We start from the raw sequence: 14,479 nt of genomic DNA, 5'->3' as shown, positions 1-14,479 counted from the left end.
ATTATCCATTAAATTTCATTGGAATCGCCCAACCTAAAATAACAATGAACATGGGATCACTTCCAAGACAAATTTATTTCACAAAACTGGTACAATAATACGAAGCAAAAGTCGACGCACAACCATCATAGAGGAAGTATAATACACAGTACACAGTACTGCGCGAAACAACACCGTTCACTCCAGCATGGTAGAGGAATCACGTTGCACGTGCCTGGTCGGTTCTTGTCACGAGGTTCGTAGAAACGACCGGTCACCTGCTCTTAATCGTTGCTCTCTGTAACTGGCGAATCGTCTGAAACAGGATTATTTCGTTAAAACTTTCGAATGTGGATGTCGTCGACCGAAAAACTTCCTCCGGCAAAGGGGAATCCCGTTTGGCTTGTTTCCTCGTAAGCCATTTCTATTGTCTTTCCATTGTTTCCTACGCGTTTGTACTTCCTACCGGTCGATACTGTCTTTCTTACTATTTTTTGTTGTACTACACAATGGTGCGCCGTGAAAAATTGTTATGTAAACGTGTACTTATTTTAGATTAGGAATGTAATAGTAACTTTGAGAAAACTTGATGAGGAATGACTACTATTCAGTTTTAATTGTAAATAATGTTTATTTAGATTAGAAATTTATCAGAAAAGTTATGTAATTTTTCTTAGACCGATTTCTATTAAAATAATATGGTTTCTGTGAGGAGGACTTAACGCAATGGTATTGTATATTTTAATTTTATGGTGAATAATAGGTTTTGTGTAGAGATTACACATATTGATACTTCAGAACTTTTTTCTTTTTTATATAGGGAAAGAAGTATAAATGAAACATATACCCTCTTTGCATCCTCCAGGCTGGCAGGAATATATTTTGAGTTCACTGTCTGTGCTAAACTACTATAATCCCTGTAAAGTATGTATTGATCCTTCAGGCACTGCTTTATCGTCAGTATTCTTTTCTGTAATTCGGCAAGCCCACCTTTGGCTTTAAATATTGAATCCTCCTCATCTGTTATTACGAAAAAAAGATACATGAATTAAGGGAAATAGAAATGAATGAATTAAAAGAAAAATAATCTACCAGGCTTTACAAATGCTGCGATTTTTGGAAATTCAAGCGGTTTGAAGACGGATAATTTAGACGACGTCATGCCTGGACCAAATTCTAATCGCGTGCCTTCCAGCTCCAGCAAGTAATTACGGATGTCCTCGCGTTCTTGTTGCAGTCTGAGTATTGCTGCGTGCTTCCGCAGATTATGCATTTGTCTGCATTCGAATCTCGAGTGCTTCCCCTCTACTTTGTTACAATTTGGTGATTTTTGATTCTTCGATGACCTCGAAACTTTCTTACATTTAGTCTTCTTCTGTTTAACTCTTTGATCACAATTAGTCTCCTTGCCCTATAAAGATTTTTGGTAAAAGATTCACAATTTTTTACATGTTAAAGAAATATTAAAAGTACTAGATTGTCCAAAAATTTGTTCTCTAAAATATTTACCGTCTTAAATTTTTCTAGAGATGAAGAGTCACTGTCATAATCTACGGCATCTACAGCTGGAAGCTTCGCTATAGTTCCACAATTTTTACAAGGTCTAGGTTTATTTAGGCTACTTAAAGCTTCTACTGGGGTTTGAACCCTACTTCTCCTAACTATGGCATTAATTGCATCTTTATTCAATTTTCTTAAAGTACAGGTAACATCAGACTGTTTTGGTGTCTCTCTTAGAAGTTTCTCTTCGCTGAAATTCGTTTTCGAACTGCCATCTTCTATCTCAGTTCTTGACTTTCCAGTTTCTATTCTGTTAATAAATTCTCCTCTGCCGTACTCGGTCGGCAAGGAAGTTTCCTTCGGGTCCTTTTCACTTTTTCTAAAACAATACAGGAGATATACACGGTAAAGTAATTTATTTCTTCAATTATAGGGGACCGAAGATAACAGAATTGCCTCTTACATGGATGTCATGGACTCTTGGCTGTTTTCCTTATGTTCTGTTAATCTTTCGTGTTCGGAAGTCGAATCAGTTTTCTCCTCTGTGTTTTCATTGGGCAACTTCCGGTACTTTTTTCGACGAACGTGCCTCCGCGTTGGAGTTACTTGTTTAGGTAGCTTCAAAAGATTGATCGGCCCTGCTTCGTCCATGTTCTCCGTTCTCTTCACGTAATTCGATAACTCCTTGTCGAGGCCAATATCACACTCGCTGGTACTGTGCATTATTTTTGGCGCGATCAACTCCACGATTTCTTTGTCTCTGAGAAATGAACATAATTCTAAATATTGTACCTTCGACTGAAGATATTTTCTAAAAAAAAAAAAAATAATTAAAAAAACACAGGAATCTCTATTTTAATAACCTGTCTTCGTCGATCACCGTCTTCTGAACATTCTCTGTCTGCCTGTGTGGAGTAATCTTAATATGTTTCACCCCAGAAATCACAGTATCCTCTACCGAGCTCTTCTCCAGCTTCTGTTCAACAGAACTGGATGATTCAATGGAACTAGAAGCTTCTTCGAAAGTGTCATCTTCATATCTAGTCTTCTGTTCTTCTTTGAAGGAAATCTTCTCCATGGAAATGTCCTTGTTCATCGTGTTTGATTGTACAGAGGTGATTTCGCTTTTTTCTTCGATTAGCCTGATAACTTCTTCTATCGTCGTTTCTTTATTATCGCTATTCGACAACGGGACATTGTCCTCAGCCATCGTCACTTCTGGTTCGTACGATTTTTCATCGCTTTTTTTAGAGGAAGTCTCGTTCACGGATTTAACTGCTTCTGAAATTGTTTCAGAAACATCTGAACGCCTGGAAAACGCTGTAGCGATAGAAGAATTATCATTGTTCCTTGAGGAATCCCGGGATCCTATCGTGGGAATTTTAACCTTATCTTTGGAATTCGTAACCAAGTTTGAGAGACTCTCAGGAAATTCTTTCAACCTTGAATCTTTACTTTCTTCTTCTATTTCAATACTTTCGATTATGGATCTCGTTTTAGGGGATGTCTTTGAAGGTTTATTCAAGGTCACACTGTCACTGATTGAGGATTCATCATCTTTTATATTGTTGAATGGAATCTTAATCTCCATCTTGGATTTAGAAAATACCTAAATAAGCGTTGAATATAGTTAAATAAAATAAATTTTCCAATTCGTCAAGAATAAAACATTATTAAAGATTAATTTATAAAGTTATCGATTCCAAAAAAAATATAGATGTGGTATCAATAATATAAAAAATAATTCTCTTCCCTTATAAATACCTCCTACGTTAAACGACCTTGAAATCTTCCACAAGTTATTTAAAATGATCCAGCAGAACTGGTCAATACCTTGGATCTAAATTCCGTCTCTGCATTAGGTGTTGATAAAGCTGAACTATCTTCTTTGTCATTCAAGGTCTTAGATTTGACTTGCAAACTTCTAGATGAACTTTCCAGACAACTTTCAGTGCTGACATTACTCTGAACTCTCGTGCCCTCGTTACGTTTTATATTATACTTCTTGTCTATCTCCTTCAATCTCAACAGAGCAGCTGTTGCCTTCGAGTGCAACATTTTTCCCTTTTTTTAATTTTTTCTGTTTTCTTGCAGGTCCACCGACTTCTCTGATCTGATTGGACCTTACTGGCTTTACTTGTAGATTTTGTGGCAGTTCGACCAAAGCGAAGTGCGCCTGCTACAAGCCGTTACCAAGGAAACAAATCGGTATACAATATATTCTGAAACCCGATACATCGTCCGGAGCTGTTCCTCCAGGTGATAAGTGGTTGCATCAGCAAGGATCAGAACCTCTATTCAACCAGTTGATTTATCGTGACGCGTGTAAATCGTTAAAACTTCTACATGGACAAATAGAAACATAGAATAAAACGTGAGGGAAGGCTGTGTCTGTTTTATCGACGACTTCTTATTTACTGTGTAAATATGCCGGTCAAGTTTCATTGCCAGACCTACATTTGCTCACGATTACATAATTTTCCGATCGAGAGTGTGCATGATAAGCGAATATTCGTTATCTATCTATTGCTGTGTTTTGCAGCTTAATACAGCAAATTTTTAACAGTACTATGGAATTCTTTTGAATTAATCATTAACATAAAGCTCTAAAAGAACAATTAACATTGATTAATAGTAATGAAAAGTCCATACGTGTAGAAATCTTTATTTAAAATTTGTCAATCTTTAATACAATTATTCACTAATTTCGTTAATTTTGTAAAAATTGTAAGAGAAATTTGGCCCATTTTTTAGAAACATCCAGACAGACCTATAAAGGGCTCTATAGTACCACAATTTACCATGTGGAGTTGACTAAATGACATGTCACTTTGAGGATGAATGCACCAGCCCCTAAGAAGTTTGCCCAAACAGCACTCTCGCGAAAGATCTTTTTTGATGACGAGGCCAATTTTCACCTGCCCTTGTAAAATGACGAAACACTTTCCCCAATCAGCTTTTCATTGTCAAGCCTGTGACGCCTCTTTGTCTATAAAGGCTATGTTATATGAACCTCTTACATAATTTTAATCTATACCTATATTCTGGTTTATTAATCATAACAAAATCAAGAAACAATCCAATGCTGTATACATATATTTAAAACAAATGTATCAAAAGAAATTCATGAAAGTCAGTTCTATTTGAATATTGCTCCCAATAATAGCCATCAGCAGGGCGACCAATAAGAACGTTTCACTGAATCATTATCCCATATCCTCTACTATATCGACAATAGATAAAATGAGGTAATCAGTGACGTGAAGTTATATGCGTGCGGCATGACTATAAACTGCCACGGCGCGGCGCCTTGTTGGTTGAGCGTGGTCAGCTTTGATTGGTGCTCGCGTTTCAGCCAATCAGCATCCTCCATCTGTCTACCCCAACAGCCGCTAACTCACCAACCACGTCCACGATTCGAGCATTATCGGCTAGTTCGTCGTAGAGTAAGCATCATCGTCGACCGGACTTTCGTTGTCCCGGCGTCTGAAAATGCGATTCTTCAGCTCAATTTTCCTTCTGTTGGCGGTTACGATCGTCACCGCGGAAATCTACTTTGAGGAAAAGTTTCTCGACGGTGAGTAAACACACATCCAGATATTTTCCATCGTAATTTCATTCTTATTCTGTAACTCCATTTCGAAATGCAACTACCCAAACCAAAGATAGTTTAGAACAATTAACGGAACTTCCCTACGTGTTTTCATAGGAAAAAACCACACCCATGTCTTTAATTACGATAGTTGTGTAGTAGAGTGGAAAATTGATTCATCGGGGAGTACTTTCCAGAAAGATCTGTTAATAGATTCCAAGAGAGACCGAGCGGTATATTTCTCCTTGGTAACCACACGCCCTTGCCTCGATCGTTTCCGCATTACCATGCTCTCTATATGTGCATACGGATTTTTACATAATTAATACTAGATTTCATGATCAAGCGCCGTAGAATTGTTTACGATACCATATGCCACAGAGAAAAATCGAAATCGCCGTAAACGTGGCATGAGAACCGTCTCGTGGCAAGGGCTATAAGCATACGTTGCATTTCGCCGACATGACGCGCAATCGATTGGTTGATCTGTGTTGAACGCTGAGAGCGATGCAATTATACAGGGTGTCCCAATAATTATGATACGACCGACAAGAGGGCGATTCTACATAAAAAAATATATCTAAAATATACAATAATTAAAAGTTTTCATACAGAGCTTTGTTCTTAATGAAAACAAATTAGGAAATATATTTTATATGTGTGAACTTAATTACCGACTAGGTATGAATAAACAATATATAGGATGTTTATTCTACATGTGATTTAAGTAAACAAGATGTAAAATTTTCAATTTTAGACCATTCAGTTTATGATTTTCAAGAAAATGTAGTTTGAACACGTTAATTAAATCCGGTACGTATTTAGTAAACTTTTAAACTTAATTTCCTCGGAAACGGAACATCTTATAAAAAGATTTTATTGTGTAGTTTCGACTTATTTTCATATGTAGAATAAACTTCTGTTGATTATTCAATTCTGTTCAGTTCGGAATTAATCAAGTTCGGGTATATTTCACAAATTTTCAAATTCCATTTTCTCGAAAACGTCCCATAGCGTCCCATGACAAAATCGTATTCTATACGATATATTCATTTTCAAGAATAGAATCGTCCATTTCTCAATTGTGTCATGATTACTAGGTATTTTGTATATGTTTATTGAGTTTGATTCGATCTTTAGATTGATTTCGTTGTAACATTATTTATATGTATGATAATCGATATAGATATCGATTCTGTTCAAATACGACTAATAACTTTCAGATTACTATCTCTGGCGGAAGATAGTCGATTAAATTCGATGATATGAATTTGATAAAAATATTAAGATTTTCGAAATTGTTATTTATATAATTATTTATATATATTATATTATATATTATATATATATTATAATTATTTATATATATATTATTATATGTTATTTATATAATTGTTATTTATATAATTATTTATATATATATATTATTATATGTTATTTATATAATTGTTATTTATATAATTATTTATAGATTTTGTTGCATAATAAATGATGCTTTTTCATGAGATCTTGTTTTAGATATTTAAAAACGGTAGAATATCTGGTAATTGCTTTTGTTTGCAAATTATTTATTAGGCAACAATTTATTCTTTATATAACATTTTGTGCTACAAAAATCTTAATGTTTTTATTCTAGAAAATTTCTTGCTGTAGATTGTTTCCTAAATGTGTATTTCATATTTCTTACATTAAAATCATGTAATCAAGGATTTATTTTGTTATAATAAGATTTTTAAACCCATTAGCATCAAATTAGCATTTTCATGAATAAATTTTTTATAGATTCCTGGGAAAAGAATTGGGTATATTCTGAACATCCTGGGAAGGAATTTGGAAAGTTTGTTTTAAGTCATGGAAAATTTTGGAATAATCCAGAAAATGATAAAGGTAAAGAAATTTTTATATCTTATAGAGCATTTATATGAATTAAAAAACATGATTCTCTATATATACGATTTAATAAAACAACTGATACAATAATTTCTCTTATTTGCAACAGGTATCCAAACATCTCAGGATGCCAGATTCTATGCCCTGAGCACGAAATTCAAGCCATTCAGCAATAAAGACAAAACGCTTGTTATTCAATTTACTGTTAAGCATGAACAAAATATCGATTGCGGCGGTGGATATGTAAAAGTATTTGATTGCTCGTTGAACCAAAAAGATATGCATGGTGAAAGTCCATATCAGATCATGTTTGGTAAGAATCTTTAACTGTTTTAAAGCGATTTGAATAAGAAACCGAGCCTAGAGTCACTGGTTATGCCCTGTGGCATGCTGGTGCTAATGGATCTCGGAGAGCAAATTCTTACTTATGCCCTGAATATAGTAACCATACATATTTCAGGTACCTTTAAAGATACATTAACCATTTCATTAATTAAAGATGATAGATAAAACAACAAAATGTTAGATCTAGCGAATATTAAAAATGCTTATTAGGGTTACTTTCTCTCTTTGTTACAAAAATACGTAGTATGTATTATATGTATTTGGCAGGAATCCAATGAACGTGATCATTGCTAAATGTGATACTTCTTCACAGGACCTGATATTTGTGGACCAGGAACAAAGAAAGTTCATGTGATCTTCAGTTACAAGGGCAAAAATCTTTTGATTAACAAAGATATCCGCTGCAAGGACGATATATATACCAACTTGTATACTCTGATCGTTAAGCCCGACAACACATACAAAGTAAGGGAGTATAACTACAACATTAAGTTGTAGAAATATATATCGAGCCTAGAGTCACATGTTCTCATTGATTTACTGTGGAGAATAGGTGCTAGAGGATCTCGAAGAATAATGATTATCTTGTTCGTAAAGTGTATATAAGTTACGTTACTTATTTACGTTAGTAGCAAAGAACGACATTTTCAGTGATTCATATGTACGTATTTGTTGGAAAATGGTTAGCTTTCCTTTTATTTAAATGTTTGTATTTGTTTTGTAGGTTTTAATCAACAATGAGGAGGTTGAATCAGGTGAATTGGAAGCAGATTGGGACTTCCTTCCACCGAAGAAGATCAGAGATCCGTCCCAGAGCAAACCTGAAGATTGGGACGACAATGCTACCATTCCCGATCCAGATGACCAAAAACCAGAGGACTGGGACAAACCCGAGCACATTCCTGATCCCGAGGCCACCAAACCCGAAGATTGGGATGATGAAATGGACGGAGAGTGGGAAGCTCCAATGATTGATAATCCCGAATATAAGGTTAGTTGTACAAAATTGTGTCTAAATAAATTAAATTCAGATTTATACTCACGTAAATTAATTTCTCTGTATTTAGGGTGAATGGAAACCGAAACAAATTGATAATCCTAACTACAAAGGACCCTGGATTCACCCAGAGATTGACAATCCCGAATACACTCCTGATCCAGAATTGTACAAAAGGGACGAAATTTGCGCTATTGGTTTCGATCTCTGGCAAGTAAAATCTGGTACAATATTCGACAATGTCCTGATTACGGATGATCTTGAGGTCGCTCGTAAATTTGGGGAAGAAGTTTGGAAACCCACTATTGTAAGTATTAAGAAAGATTATGTCTAATTATTGGTAGAAATAATGATGTTAGAAGCGTTGCTGATTCTAATGAGCGATAAAAAAGCTGGAATTCCTCGTTGCTGAAGTTACATAATTATTATTACGATTTTGAGTATCAAGTTACATAAATTTATTTGGCGATCATTTGTTGTAGGAAGGTGAGAAAAAAATGAAAGAGGCTCAAGATGAGGAGGAAAGGAAACAGAGACAAAAGGAGACTAAAGAAAGTGAAGATAATAAAGATGATGATGAGGATGAAGATGCGGATGAAGAGGACAATAATGTCCCTGATACTGAAGTAAGCTTTATTTAAAAAATATTAAAAACTGTTCCTTCTATTTAATTCTCATGATGATTCTATTTAGCTCTGATTTAAATTGATTGATAAAATGGCTGGAATTCTTTGTTGCTGAAAACGAGATAAAACAATTCCCATCATCTTAATATTTTGGCCGTATTACTAAAATTTGTCTTCCCGTATTTTTCAGGAGCATGATGAATTGTAAATAATGTGTTGTGATGGACACGAATACAGACTGTATTCCAGGAGCTGTGTGGCCGCGACACGCACTAACTTTCCATAAGAACACATAAAAATCATAGCGATAAAAAAGAAAAACTAACCATTGCCATAAAATGAATCAGATCCCTTTCGATCGAATGAAATTCTACGGGGAAAAAGAAATATTTATTAAATTCGTGGACAATTTGAGTCAGTGTACCCATAAGAGTTCTTTCATTTTTTCTAAAGAAACATGGCCTCATCTTCGTAGCCTGAATTTTCAAACCTAGTCTTCAATCGTTCGATCGTGTTCCATGAAATTCATCGATGTGAGGTTATTGTCCTGAACGTCGAGTGTCAAAAAAAAAAAAGAAATCAAAGTGCTCATGTGCTACCAGAATACATATGGTGTATATATATATATATATATATCATATAGAGTCATCTTGCCCCGTGTCCTCCCCTCCCCATGGCACAGCTCCATGAAAGACTCTAAGTTGTTCCGTTTTTGTTTGTCAAGTGTTTTTATATACAATTGAAAGATAATTGAAATGTAATTTAATGATGCTATATTATATATATATATAAATATATATATTATATATTATTTCAATTTCCGTACAGTGTACGCGCGTATTAAACATCTTGCTCCAGTTAAAATGTAAGAATGATTGGATGTATGCAGACATGACTGAATGAAATATAAATATAAATATAATTGATACGATTATGTATTAAAAGCAAAACCAAGTAACCAATGTAATAAAATAAATAAGACTTTTCTAGACGTGCCCAGGCCGTTTATTTTCGCCTTTCGATTAATACGGCTATTATCACATGATAGTTACATCATATCAAAGGCAATAAGCTAGACATAACTTCAAAACATTATCACAATTGTTGAATTAATTAAGAAAGATATACGCGGAATGTGCAATATGTAATTTATAAAACAAATTGCAGGCTAATTAAGTATGTAAATATAAAGTCTGAATTTTCTTCATTCTAATCTCATTCGTTCTATAAGGCATAGTCGCTATACATAAATTTTATGATATAGTGGGTATGGTATATAAAGTTTCATGAGCACCCAATTGCTGGGTTAACCAGTCAAGACCTTGTGTAGAACCACAAGCGTTTGTAAGTGAAGATGAGCCTTGTATATGCCATGCTCGACCGCAACATAATTTTTGCAAACACAGGATATCAGTTAATTCTTCGACACTGGCGCAACCAGCGAGGTCCTACAGAATTAAAAAGCAATAGATCAAAAACCCCATAAGTAAAATTAATTGGAAGTCCATCAATGATTCATGTATAAGAAAATATTGTAAAAGATATCTCACTTGCTTATTGGCATATATCAGGAATAAAGCGTCTTTCAATTCGCGTTCATTTACAATTTTTGATAGTTCGTTCTGAGCCTCTTCGAATCTAGATCTATCACTGGCATCAACTACAAAGATTACTGCCTGTGTATTGTGGTAGTAATGTTTCCATAGTGGTCTAAACTTCTGTTGTCCACCAACATCCCATAAAGTGAATACCAAATTTTTATACTCTAGACTTTCTACATTAAAGCCAATTGTAGAAATTGGCGGTCCGGAGAGCGTGATGCCTCTTATGGCTGATAGAATGCTTGTTTTTCCAGCACCGTCTAATCCTAAGATTACCACACGCATGTCAATCTTCGTGCCGATATGTACTCTGTTGTCCTGTAATTTCATTATGAATTATTGTGATGCTTTGACTTAATAACGTAAACACTTACACGGCTGAATATTATAGGTATAGAGGACTCAGGTGTGAGGAAGTCAGGGCCAAGTTGAGCATAATGTTGCTGCTGTTGTTCCAACGTAGTTAACACTTCTTTAACTTTCGTTGCGCTACTTAATAACTTCCAATCTTCAGAATCCAAAATACTTTCGCACTGAATGCACACATCAGCTACTTGAGACCTAGTGGTAGTTAAATCCTGTTGTTGCTGGCTTAAAGCGCATAATCTCCCACGGGTTTCTGTTTCAATACAAGAGATAGCTGCATTTTCTTGTTCAGCCAATAGAGCTCTTAGTTCCTCAAAATGCTGACGTACTCTTTGTCTTGCATCTTCTATTGCCCATCCTTCTAGCTCTTGTATCACCGTTTCTAATAACAACATTTATAATAAAGGTTTACTGTGGATTTACTTATTGAATCTTTGCATTAACTACTGTTCAGTAAAGAATTGAAATAAAATATGAAAGTGTTAGAATAACGAGAGCAAACATGCCTATTCTGTGTGCTGTATCTCTCATACTCTCCATAAATTGTGTCATTTTCTGCAGAGCAGTGACAATAGATTTTCTAATATTCTCTGCCTCAACTTCCACCAAAGCTAGCTACAATTAGAATAGACAGTAGAATATTGATCATTAATTATAAATTATGTTTGTTACCTTATGCGTACTATGTCTACCATAATCCTTGCACAAATAGCACATAAGGGAATTATGGCAACCTTCCTGAGTACAAGTAAATTCTGCAACATGTGTTGTATGCACTGGACACTTTGGTTTGTCCTTCGGTTTCTCTGATAGAGTTACACGTTTATGTTTGCTTAAAGTCCTTGAAGAATGAATGGTACTATCACAATTCTCACACAAATGTGTCATACAAATTGTACAATATAATACTGCTGTATGAGCTTCATCTTCATCGCAAGTTTGATTAGATTGGAATCTCTCCCTTTCAAGTATAGATAGTTTCTCACTGTTGGACTGTTCTAATCTCTCTAGCAATTCTATTAGAGCAAAATTCTTTTTCAAGTTACAGACATTGTTCTGACTAATGCTTGTTGGCTGTCTATCAAAAGGACACAACAAAAACTGCTGATCTGTCATGCAAGGTCTTAATCGTAAAAGACATGAATGACATACTGTGTGACCACAGTGTAGTAATCTTGGTACTTTTATTCCATCAACAGTAAATACTTCTTCGCAGACACGACATTCCAGTACCTAAAGATTGATATTTAAAACAAAATCAGAAATTTAAGATAGTTTATTTGGTTTGATTTATTAAATATGTTTGACTTACATTGGTTCTTACAGTAGGTTTTAGAGTCTGTTTAAAGTATTTGCTCAGATGATCCAAGTTGTCAGTCATGATAATTTCTTTATTGAAATTAGATATATATGAGAAATTATTAATAGTTACAGAACAATGGGTATTAATGCAAGTACTCCACTTTTTAAGCAAGTTTTAGGTTAGAGAGTATTTTCATATATAAAACTGTATAGAATATTTGTTAGCTGTAATAATTCGTGGTTAATGATATACAAAATTACAATAGACAGAAAATATTTAAATCAGTAATAACAAATTACTTATAACAATTAATAATGTAATTTAATTTTTGTAAAATAAGTTTAGAAACTTAAAATATTTTTGCGTAACTTTTCCACGTGTTTTATCATTTAATTATACAATAAGAAATGATTGTTTTAGATGATTTAAAATAAATAAAGTTTTATTTTTTTACTAGATTCAGTGCTGTCTTAATAATTAGATGCAGTTCAGACGAATTTCGTCAATTAACAAGACAGTCTATTCCAAGATCTTCTTGCATTCAAATTTATTAATTGATGATATTAGTAAATTAACAAGTTACAAGTTATATATTATAGATGTCTTTTCTATAATTTTATATATAATTCATATAATTTTATATTAAGATCATATTAGTTGACTTTTAATTCGTAAAATTGACTTCCAAAGCTTTATTTGTTACATAAAAGAATTCATTATGTAAAATTGTACTATAGTTGTAAAATTTCACTAATAATATTTGTTCAATTCAATAATGCAAGAAGAAAGATCCAAAAACTCTATTTCAGTTTGAAATATTTAGTAATATTACAATTTTAGGGCAGATTTACAATTACATTCACGATGTATCAAGGCGAATATGCAACAATTTTAATTTTCTGCATAATTTTCAGTATGGGCCTTTAGCATACCGCCTTTAACGGTCAAACGGTTTAACCATATCTACATTTTTTCCTCCGGTGTTTTTAGTGACTAAACGTGCGTATCCACTGTGAAAGTGGCAATGATAATGAAAACCTAGCCGAAAGCAGATGCTTAGTGTCAATTCGGAAACTAACAGTAAAACATACCATGATGTACATACTTATAAATTTTTTATTGTCATTTTTATATGAGAAAAGTTTTTTCAGCAAACCAGTCGAGCGACGGAATCAAATTACCACAGGAATTATTACATATACAGCAAATGAATGAGTTACAAAATTGTATAATTATTGTAAACCTGCAAATTGAATGAAACAATTTTAATTTGCAAATGAATAAGGCATCTAGTAATTTAACAGCATTTCATCATCCACAATCATTAAATCCTTCCTAATACCCATAAGTTTAAGAAATAAGTAATAAAAAACGACGAGAAGAGTTCGGGAAGATTGGTATGTATTGATAAGTATTAAGAGAATAAGATACCATAAGAGGTATTCGAAATTCCTTGAAATTCCTTGAAATTCCTAAAAATGGCCTAACATTCTGAAAAAATTCGAGCGCAATAACTTGTCCGCCAAAATAGCGGTTTGTATCAGGAGAACATGAGGCTATAGGAGGTTACACAAATTCACCAATTTTTAAAAATAATGTCATTTTCCAGGAATACATCAAAGTTTAAATACTCGAGTCCTGGAAAATTTTTTTGTTAAAATGTCGATTTTATATTAAGAGATTATAATCTTTATATTAAAGGAAATTTGACATCATTTCTCAGAATTTTCGGAATATATTTCGGGATCATTTTTTATACGATTCCTCTTTAAATTTCGCGTGTTCTTAACTGTTTGTCGATTTTATTTTTTGACTTTTTATAGGTTTGCGTGGGATGGTATCCTGATTGTTATTTCTATAATATATACAAGAAGAAGCTATTTGTTTCAAGTATTGAATTAAACTTTTATGCAATTTTCATGTTTTTTCATCCTTACCCTCGTTGGTTACCCATGCAAATGCATATTTTCTCTCTTGCCGTGTGTATATGCATTTCTCTCACCAGAAGCACCAGAAAAAAATGTACATATAGTTCGAATGTTGACCACCAGAAATCCCTAATGTGCATTTTCTGGTTTTATTAACTTTGCATTGGCAATCTCTATTCGCCTTTGCTCATGATACAACAATGAAATAACTAGATTCTGTTGCATATGTGAATGCGTCTTAAATTTGTACAGAGCAGACGACTTATCGCCATTTTACCCAGGTAATTGAAGAATAACGTAGGGAGTACGAAATTATAAAGATGTTGACTGTAAGATCAGCTTTACGAGGATT

General features: G+C 33.8%; 3 protein-coding genes across 4 annotated transcripts; 1 reads left to right on the top strand and 2 right to left on the bottom strand.

Annotated features, from left to right (window-relative positions):
* Positions 1–56: 56 nt before the first annotated feature.
* On the bottom strand, positions 57–4,217 carry LOC126925685 (uncharacterized). Its single transcript, XM_050741493.1, has 7 exons — positions 3,313–4,217; positions 2,343–3,088; positions 1,943–2,239; positions 1,489–1,858; positions 1,072–1,390; positions 827–999; positions 57–295 (listed from the first exon to the last, which is right to left on the bottom strand). The coding sequence occupies exons 1-7, from the start codon at positions 3,535–3,537 to the stop codon at positions 254–256; spliced, it is 2,172 nt and encodes a 723-aa protein (XP_050597450.1). The 5' UTR covers positions 3,538–4,217; the 3' UTR covers positions 57–253.
* Positions 4,218–4,888: 671 nt separating this feature from the next.
* On the top strand, positions 4,889–9,920 carry LOC126925691 (calreticulin). Its single transcript, XM_050741504.1, has 8 exons — positions 4,889–5,056; positions 6,854–6,958; positions 7,071–7,274; positions 7,620–7,771; positions 8,031–8,297; positions 8,374–8,610; positions 8,786–8,929; positions 9,120–9,920. The coding sequence occupies exons 1-8, from the start codon at positions 4,972–4,974 to the stop codon at positions 9,135–9,137; spliced, it is 1,212 nt and encodes a 403-aa protein (XP_050597461.1). The 5' UTR covers positions 4,889–4,971; the 3' UTR covers positions 9,138–9,920.
* Positions 9,912–12,887, bottom strand: LOC126925688 (E3 ubiquitin-protein ligase TRIM23-like). Of its 2 annotated transcripts, none has more exons than XM_050741496.1 (7): positions 12,499–12,887; positions 12,209–12,423; positions 11,569–12,129; positions 11,403–11,511; positions 10,905–11,278; positions 10,480–10,848; positions 9,912–10,377 (listed from the first exon to the last, which is right to left on the bottom strand). In XM_050741496.1, exons 2-7 carry the CDS (start codon positions 12,275–12,277, stop codon positions 10,183–10,185), a joined length of 1,677 nt encoding a protein of 558 aa, XP_050597453.1. In that variant the 5' UTR covers positions 12,278–12,423; positions 12,499–12,887; the 3' UTR covers positions 9,912–10,182. The 2 variants fall into 2 exon arrangements, with proteins under 2 accessions (XP_050597453.1, XP_050597454.1); XM_050741497.1 differs by having other exon boundaries at positions 12,654–12,887.
* Positions 12,888–14,479: the final 1,592 nt, after the last annotated feature.

This window comes from Bombus affinis, chromosome 16 (assembly GCF_024516045.1).
Source record: "Bombus affinis isolate iyBomAffi1 chromosome 16, iyBomAffi1.2, whole genome shotgun sequence".
In the NCBI taxonomy this organism is placed as follows: domain Eukaryota; kingdom Metazoa; phylum Arthropoda; class Insecta; order Hymenoptera; family Apidae; genus Bombus; species Bombus affinis.
This window is presented reverse-complemented; position numbering and strand designations above follow the sequence as displayed.